This window comes from Anopheles darlingi, chromosome 2 (assembly GCF_943734745.1).
Source record: "Anopheles darlingi chromosome 2, idAnoDarlMG_H_01, whole genome shotgun sequence".
Lineage (NCBI taxonomy): Eukaryota > Metazoa > Arthropoda > Insecta > Diptera > Culicidae > Anopheles > Anopheles darlingi.
Genome location: NC_064874.1, coordinates 84,519,402 through 84,529,176, shown reverse-complemented (window position 1 = coordinate 84,529,176; position 9,775 = coordinate 84,519,402). Strand labels below are relative to the sequence as shown.

The window sequence follows — 9,775 nt, the reverse complement described above, 5'->3', positions numbered from 1 at the left end:
GATCTTGCAATGATCAGAAGCGCAATGGAAGGGCAATATGAAGAGAACACTTGAATGATTTATGCAGCAACACTACTGGCGGTTGGACAATATGCGCGTGGAACCAACTGGTTCTTAATTGCGCAAGCAATCCAACAGCAACAGCCAAGAGTGGTTTATAGATTAGGCGTAATTTATAACCCTGTCAATTGTGTTTAGCGCCGCCTCTGGAGTTGTTTTGGCGTGTTTTACGAAGTTAAAATTGATTTCAGCCGATATGAAACACAATTTATTTTATTCTTTAGTTCTTTTGACAAATCAAATAGTTATTGCTTTTTGTATCGGTTTTCTTTAGAAATTTAATTTTAAAGTGGTCATCTTTAAAATATCGATTTGGTTATAAATTTCTCGTTTGCTCAAACTATCCACTGAAATGTGAAAGAAATTTTAACAATTTAGTAGTGAGACTTTATAAAGGAAAGGAGTAATTCATCTCTAGATCATAAATAACTACACCATACTTACTAACCTTGCAAAAACATAATTTGCAATTATTTATTAATTTGCATAATTTGGAAAATGCAATTTTCCAGCATACAGTAGATGCGTAGACGGTTGTACCTCTGCATCATCCATTTGTGCCTAATACCTTCACTGCAAACCACAAACGACGCTACCGTTAGCTTTGAAGGCAGTATTTGGTGACCATTAGTTTACAAATAGTATGAGCCGCATGTATAAAATCATAATTGCCAAATTGATTCTGTATGTGTCAAAGTTTTGCGAAAAGTTTTTACATAAATCCATCATGAAATAAAAAAAAATATTTTATACAACAATCTAGATTGTTTGTGAAATGAATAATGCTTTTCAACCGAGCAAACAAGAAAGAACAACTAAAATACTTACACCCGCAGCTTTCCATTTTTTATAAATAAGCTAACCGCGCCAAGCAACAAAATGGAGACGAAACTTAACTTCTTGCAGTTTCCAACCGTCGCTTAAAGCAAATTGGTTAGTGGTAAATCGCCACAACAGTGTATGCGCAGCCACTTGAAAGTAGTGCTCGTTTTGAATTGGAACAACATACAGGCAGAAGGGCAGATCATGATGGTGTAGGTGCAGCAAACCGACAAAAAAATATGACTACCACCTCCACAACCGCTGACGATGGTTTGTTGACGAAGATGCTGTATCCCGCATTGGACAACGGTCAGCAGTACGCTCTATACAAAAAAGAAAAAGATGCCTGGCACAAAACCAAACGGAGATGATTGAATACCAAAACAGCAGCGAACCGCTGTTCAGAGTAGCGCTCAAGACGCCAACGGTATAAAGTATTTCAGTTGGAACGTTTCAGTTTCGTTTTGCATGGTGGCCTCCACATTATTTTGGGTGGTAGATCTGCGGGGCCAAGGGATGCTGTAGAGGAAGGTTAAATACTAAGTGGAAGAAATATTGGCCATATAAATTCGTCATGAATATAGCTGAGGCTATTTCAAAAGGATATGACCGATGTAACAGCACAATAACGCATAGGGAAGACGAGCGAGCCGGCAATGGTAAAACATGATAAAAGAGTACTCCCAAATGGTCAGAATACAGATTACAAAAAATATAAAACTAAGAAAATTGTTTTCTTCAATAAACAAGAAAAAATGAGTATTGTTAATATCAATTCAACAGCATGCTGTCTTCAAACAATTCGCATTCCCTCGTAATATATAAAAAATAAAGCGGAAGGTACTTTGTTTGTGAAAATGTTTACTAGAAAGTTTGATAATTTTCCTAGTCTGCAAGATGATGTGCTTTGAAAGAGCTGCAAGAATTAGACAGTTTACAAGATAAATTAAAATAATATATTAAGATAGTTGGCACGACCCTCGATAAATCAGTTGGCATATTCGGGGTTCGCAGAATTGAATTGATTGACAGAATTGATTAGTTTTCAATCTGGACATTGTGGATCAAAAAAGGACTTGCATTCTAGTCTCTATCTCCTTGCCGTTCACAAACCGTCACCCATGGGCATACCAGCGAAGCTGGGTGATTAATGGTATAAGCAAAAACTTCACACCAAACTGTGGTGCCCTTGGTTGGTTCCACTTTTTACACTTCCGCAAGCAAAGCTCTAATGCTATCTATGGACAGATGCTCCATTTCATCAGCAAACTACCTTCCAGGGTTTGTTATGTGTCTGCGATGTCACCTAGCTTCAGTTTGTGGTTTGCGCCTGTGAGCCTAGATCCCATTAATCACTTCCAGGTCCCTGATTCCGTACCGTGGTCATCGTCCTTTGATAGAGTTTTATTAACTTAAAATACTCTTTCTCATACCACTTTGTTTGAGTTTCTGGGACGCAAAGAATTGCATTTGAGTGCAACTGTTGAATGCCTCATAGGAATTGTTTCACTGATTTTTAAAGACCTATATTCTATTTCACATGAGAAAAAAATGAAATTTTCTTTACCTGAAGGAAGATTAATCATGCATCACTATAAATAATGTTGTTTATTTATTATTACTGACCGGCGGTGTTCTGCTATGAAAATCTCTCTGAGCATTATTTTTTTCTCAATGAATCAGAAATAACTTGTCAATTCCCGGAAGTAATTATTGATATGGTGTCTTCAGTGTTGATTAGAGTTTGAGTTTATTATTGCAGAAATCGCAAATAAGATTGTTGACACCAAATCACGCGCTGATAACATGAGAGACAACATTGCGCGATTGTTTCCAATAACAAATTGCCACAAACATCGCCACTTTAGCGTACAATCTGATGGTTTTATTATTTTCTTAGCAATTAACCAGGGTCGTATATTGTTTACATGAAATATGTCATTGTTTATTGAATATAAAACTGTCAGCACTGATAATCTTCGAATTATGCACTCTTTTCATCTGATATGCGTTGATTATCTGAAAAACGCGTTTAGTCAATGCAATTCACGAATCATCATGCTAGAATAGCTTAATCCGTCCCACTCATTGGTAAAATTGAGCCAATCCATCTTAGCGATTCCCTTTCCATTGGTATTTCGATATGGTCCATTCAGATGCGAAATGTAGCAGGTTTTGAACCACCAACCGCCATGAAATCTGCTTGCGCAACAATCCTCATCATAGATATCATTGTCACGATCTTTCGTTGAAAACATCATTCCTTTATGGTATTCCAGGGCATCACCTGCAGTTCCGCTATATGCGCCTAGAGCTTTTAGCCGGTACTGCTCTGCCTCACTGCCAATCGTAAATAACCCAAAGCGAGCGTACTTGAAATTGCCTTCGAAATCCTTTAGTACCACCAGCAGCTCGCAGTCACGTGTTGTAGTTAGCTGATGGATTCGCTCCAATCCGAGCCAAAACTCGTGCCCAACCCTACCGAAGCCATTCCGGTACTCGATCCAGTTGCGATCAAAACTAACAGTTCCTTCGAATCGATGCTCTATCACCAACCAGCCGCCACTAAATGCATCTTGTTCGCAATATACCACAACCGGTGTCGCTTCACCGGGAATGCGTATTTGGTATTTTCCGGATATTTTGAGAGGAGTTTTTTTGCACGATTGAAACCAATGCTCGCCGCTGTTGTGCCTATCAACCATTTCCGTTATCGTATTTTGCAACCGTGATAGATTGGTTAGAACCTGGTGTTGCGTTTTCTGTAGCTCCTGGGAGAGGCTGGGTTTGCTGTTAATGTCGTAAATGAGCTTGCGAACAATCTCTTCCTGAGATTTATTAAGCAGTTGCACAAATTCATCACGTATTTTAACAATCTCTTTCCGCTGATCCTGTACGTCCTGTTGCAGCACCGAGAACTGATTCGACATTTCGTTAAACTTTGCGAGCAATCTTTCGTCATCGATTCGCCCAACAGCTGATGCCATGGATGGATTTCGTGCGTATATTGTGGATGCCGGGATAACGATGTTAGCCACTAGGATGCACAGAAACAGAGTCATGGTAATGGAACACAAACACGACACAAGATGATCCACTAATGCAATGTCTGCTCGAGATGATTTGAAACAACTGAAGTTGAATTCGCTACGAAGTATAAGGTATATATACTGTTTTGACCCTTGTTAAACGTAAAAAAAAGCGCTGATTTCCCAGAAGTGCCACATGGTTCCAGGAGAGCCCTGGTAAACAGTTTGATACAGTTGGTGCCAAACAGCTCTATTTATTGACTACGACCACGTTGTACTGATTATTGCTAAAGGAAGCTTGTTGCTATCAGAGCGCATACGAATCGGTTGCTGTGTAAGATGAAAAATATGGGTTCAATATTTAGTAGAGGATATAACAAAAATCTTGCTCATGTAATCAATGTTGCTGTTAAAAGAAGTCGTACATTTTAAAAAAAGTATGTGCTCGATGCGTAGATGTATATTCTATTTTTACTTGGGACTTATAATTGAGGACCAATTATGCGATTTATTGCGAATGCCTTTTTAGGCAATCGACAATACGATCTATGTGGCCTGTGGCAGACTATGTATGAGCCCATCATGGTTATGGAAAATATGGGTTAAATTATGTCATTATCGTCTCCATTATCTCCGACTTGATAGCTCAATTGATGACCCAGGATGTTTACGATCGATGTCTTACATGCCATACTGATCATGAGTGCTTCACACAATCGTCGCGTGTTATAGCTGAGAATGAACTTTCAACGATCGAGTAAATCAAATGCGTAAGATTATTGATTGTTTACAATAGGGTACGTAAGCAATAGCATCCAGTTTATACTAGATCGGACAATTTTTTTTCCGAGAGAACACTTTCAACTTTCTTCAGATGATGATGATGAAATTCGCTAGAATGAATAAAAAATTAAACAGTTATTTTACAAGTAACGTTTTATTTCAAAATTTTTAGTGATTTAAAACACAAATGGGCTTATTGCATGTTTAGCACTCCCAGTGCTTTGATCTTTAATTTAAATTAATGGACGTATCATTATTGTAGAATATTTTAAACCTAAAGATAAATTGCTAAACGTATCCCAATCAATTTTGTACGCACTGCTACCTAAAAAGGTCCTCGTGGAAAATTTGAATACTTTCTGCCACAAATGCGAAAACTAACCTAACTCTATTTCTGTAAACAAACACAAAAAAATGTTGCCAACATTCAAACAAATGAGACAATCAACGAAGCAGCAAATTACATTTATCCCTCGAACGCCCTGGGCAATAATCTATTATTTAGTTGAATCCCTCCGCGAATGTGTCACCTCCTGAACGAAATTCAGACATCTCGTCACTCACGATAAAATATGTGCGACATAATTAGTCCTGATGCCATGTGTCACTGGCGCGATATTCACGAGCTGTAAAACACGAATTATTCGCGAACAGTGGTGTTACACTCCAATGAGCTCGTTATGCTAAACTCAATTCAACGATGCCAGCTGAGGAGCAAACGTGATGCATCGTTTCAATCAGATTGCGAGCCCTGCTAAGCCTCATCAACGCAACGAAACATTCGTACAGTCGGGTGCCAAAATAAGCATCCCGTGATGCACGTACTTTGCGCATCGCGTAGCACGACGCATAATGTGGATAGGTGAGGCTGCCAGTGTCATTCGTTGCAGTGCACTCAAACATCTAGCTTTCGTTGGAGCCACTCTCGCTTTCCATTCTGTTTGTATTCTCCTGCTTCCACTTCTTCGCTAATGGGCGTTTATGATTCGCTTTAGCAACGGGTTATTAAATCAAGTCTTTATAATATTTGTCATCGTACCAGCTGTGGGAAGATAAAGCAGAGCATTTTGCGACTACTGGCAAGTGAACTGGCGCGGGCTCACCTGAGGCGACGTTTAATGCTGGCGTGGAGTGTAACATGCAAAACTTTTGCCCATTAATAAACGCCACCCAAAGTGCAATAAATGTTCGGCCTCTACCAGACCCAGTCTCGGTACTCCGTTGGTAATATTTGTAGAGCATATTGCCACTGGGGGCATCGAGACTACATTCTATAACTTCCTACCTTTAGTGAAACATAAGATAAGGTATGATGGCCTGTTCCGGTTATTTATTAATAAAGTTTATGCAGCATAATTTTAGCGCCAGTACGCCAAGTGCCATTGGCAAAAGGTGAGCTAATGATTATTGTATTTAATAGTAGTTTAGCAAATCGGTTTTTATTTTCAACTGCAGGTTATTAACTGTAACATTTTTTACAAAACATTGACATCGAAATAGTGAAGAGGTAAATATCAACGTTAACCTCTCAGCACATTATAAAATACTTAAAACATATTAAACGCATTTAAAGTGTACCAAATTCTACGTAAATACTTAAAACATATTAAACGCATTTAAAGTGTACCAAATTCTACGTAAATATCCAACACACTATCTTGTGGTTTGAAAAGTTCCAGCGAATTCCAAACATTATGCATCTGCATTTTGCTAGCCATGAGAAGTGGAAACTAAACATTTTTTGGAAAGCAAACCTCTCCGTTCAGTTGCAGTATGCTTACTTGCATACTCTCTGTTGCGATAGTTTGCCGAAAAAAGGTTTAGTTTGCTTTAATTATATTCTGTATCACGCGACATAGCGAAGCTGTCGTGATCTTTCTTGTTCCACATATTACGGAGCGTTTGAAGCAAATATTTTATTTTTCGTGAAAAATCGTTCGATCTGAATATAGACTAGTATTCAAATATTTAGAACCGTATTCTTGTCCATTGGAGTGAAAGTGATTTTTTTTGTAAGACATTTTATTATATGCTATTTATAATTGATATGAAGAACAATATATTAATGGTAAAACAAAATTAAAGGGTATGTGCCAGTTTAAAGAACGAAAAATTCAAATATTTTTTTAAACATAATACATTAGCGTGCCTAACGATGGCAACTATACTGAGAGTGGCAGCGCTAAGTAGTGGTTCATTTATTTGCATATCCGCTAGTGACCGAAAAATCTCAAAAGTACGCTTGACATGCGGCACGCGAGCTTAACGGCATAAACTCTTGTTGTCTAATGTTCTGCTGAGGACACTGCCATTTTGAATCAGCCATTTGCACTTTCAAAAATAAATGCAAAATGCAAAATGCATCTTAGCCGCAGCACACAAGCAGGTGAACAGCTTCGTTAAGTTTCTTTGCACTCATAGCAATGACTTTGCGGGTCTATAACGAAAACCCATCCAGCTATCAGCATCATTTTGATAAAAGCCTTCACAAAATGCGAAAAGACCTTTTTATTCACGCTACGCTGCTTTGCTCCGTAGGGGATGAGAAATAGCATTTCTAAGGTGCAACGGTAGCCATTTCCTTATGCTTCGGTACACTAGCGAGCACTGTTCTTTTCACAAAAGGTGTTCTTTCGAAATCAGCGTAAAAGCGACATTACGCACACAGAATACCTTACGTCAGGGATGTTTCAGGTTAATAGGAGTACAGAGAGTGCCATGACCTGTATGCATATCTACGAAAAAAATGGTTCATAGTGTCGCGTCAATAAATCCCCGAAATGAGCTCTCATTTCCCAGATGTGATCCCTTGTTAGGAATTCGTGGTAGATTAGCAATTTCTCGTGATTCTAATTCCAGAAAAACCTTTATTTTTAATTACTTCAAATAACCAACAGGAAAACTCTGCTAAAATTCAAAGACTTCCTCATTTATCCATACCAAAACATATGCTTTTCCTAATGTTAAGCCTGCCCTCAATATACCTCTAAACCAACTCACTCCTGCGGTTGAACAAGATCCCAAAGTGCGTGTTTTCGTTAATTGCCAGTTTTTGGCATCTGTCACCCGTCACTAAAGGTGTCCCCCTTTTTTTGGCCACCATAGCGGTAGGTCCTTTTTGTTGGTGCTGCAACGTGCTCCACTGCGTAGGATCCCATGGTAGCCATAATCCTCACAGATTCTATCCCAAAATAGCCAGTCTCGACGCCATCATCATTATCATCAGTGTCGCCACAGTCGCAGCAGCATGTCAAAAGATACCGTGAAAGGATCGAATTTTCCCCAAAATACTCTTCACCAAACCCACCTCACACGCACTACTAATGATAGCCTTGCCGATGAGCATAATCCTGTCAGCTTCTGAACCGTTCTCAGATTTCTTTAATGAAATAGGGCCACAGTTTGGATCAACAAACGGCCGTTCAACAGAACAGCAAATGACCGAAATTAAATTGAATCGCGAACATGTATTTAATTATAGGGCTCGTTGTACAAAATCACAAGTTTGCCGATTGCCGGAAACCGCACTCGATGGTTGTGGTGTCGATGACGCAGAAGCACTGAAATGGTTTGCTATGGTGGTTGGTTCCGTTTGGTATGGTTTGGTTGGTTTGGTAGTCAAACCGAAGCCAATCATTGAGGTTACAGGCACCGTCATTAACTATACAATGATGTTCATTATTGTGCTAGAAGGAGGAAAAAATCCTGACTGCAGCACAGCACCAATGCTGACGATATGACGTGTTTCACACATGGTTGCCCCTCACATCTGAACGGAACTGGGCTGCTTCCAAAAACATGTCACATCTATATTGCTCTGCTTCCGCGAAAAGGCACGGTGGTAACAGTCGGTGGCAATGGCCTAGGATGCGTCAGGCGAGAACCAGTATGGGATGCTATAATGGCACCCAGTTGGCTCATAATCGAATTTGGCTAGACCGTGTTGTGGTCACGCTGGATGTTGGAAAAATACTTTCTGCTACCAGGCGATCGCGCAGGGCCACCTCAGGCCACGCCATCCTTCATGGTCGAGGAGCGACATGTTCGTGAATTATATTAACCGAATGACGATAATAACATTACACTCCAGCATACGCACACACACTCACACACATGCACTCACATGCATGATGCTCTGGTGAAGTGTTTGTGAGAAAATCGTACATTCAAAATGCATCGTCAATGTGCAACCAAACATTGAATGCATTTCCCACTAGTGGGATGCGTAGTTTCCGCGATCGATGGCCGCACCGTCTGTTGGGCGCTTTTGGGGAAAATGCGAATGGTAAATCGAATTTCCTGCAAACACCCCGACGGCAAGCGCAGCCCACTATGTACCTGCTTCAACCGATGCGTTGGGATGGTAATGAATCGAAACATTACTCGCATCTGCTCTCTGTTTGGAAAGTAATCGATTTCGTTCTAAAAAATATAGCGATGCGTAAAGCCAACTATCATAAATACAACCAGAAACTTCTACAATTTAACTTTTAAACTTTAATGGAAGGATTGGTAGAAAACTTTGTTATTTGTTACTATTTTTTTAGATTGTTTTTTCCAAAAGAAATCTCGATGTTTAGTAAACAAAACCATCAAACCATTTTCTCATTTCCAACAAAATCAGTTATGAGACCATGAATGAATTGTATTTTAGTTCAATATATCATAATCCAAATCAGAGCAGTTCCTTCCTCAAATTAAGTCGCCCGAGAAAGACAACCAATACCCGCGCTGTTCTGCTACCGTAAAAACGATGATGTAGTCAACATGGCCATTTAGTCTTAGTCGTTATGGATTTTTCGGTCTCATAAATATCTTTTATGTGCACCGCGATTTTGCCATAGCCAGCGTCTCCTGCTGATCGCTCCAAAGATATATGTAGCGACACGTACCGACAGATGCCCTAGAGATGAACATTAAGGAAAACTGCTTAGCCAGTGGATGAATCCATCCCTTGGCCCATTTTTGTTAATTAATTTGCTTTCTTTTCTTAAATACCCAACGTAGCATCTTATGCACACGTAAGGCAGGTGGTCAAGGATGCTCTACAAAAATCATTGCAGCAACCAAGTGCCGCGCAT

General features: G+C 39.6%; 1 protein-coding gene across 1 annotated transcript; it reads right to left on the bottom strand.

The window, feature by feature from the left end:
* Nucleotides 1-2,918: 2,918 nt before the first annotated feature.
* Nucleotides 2,919-3,944, bottom strand: LOC125959595 (fibrinogen-like protein A). The gene has a single exon (XM_049692421.1). The coding sequence runs from the start codon at nucleotides 3,942-3,944 to the stop codon at nucleotides 2,919-2,921; it is 1,026 nt and encodes a 341-aa protein (XP_049548378.1).
* Nucleotides 3,945-9,775: the final 5,831 nt, after the last annotated feature.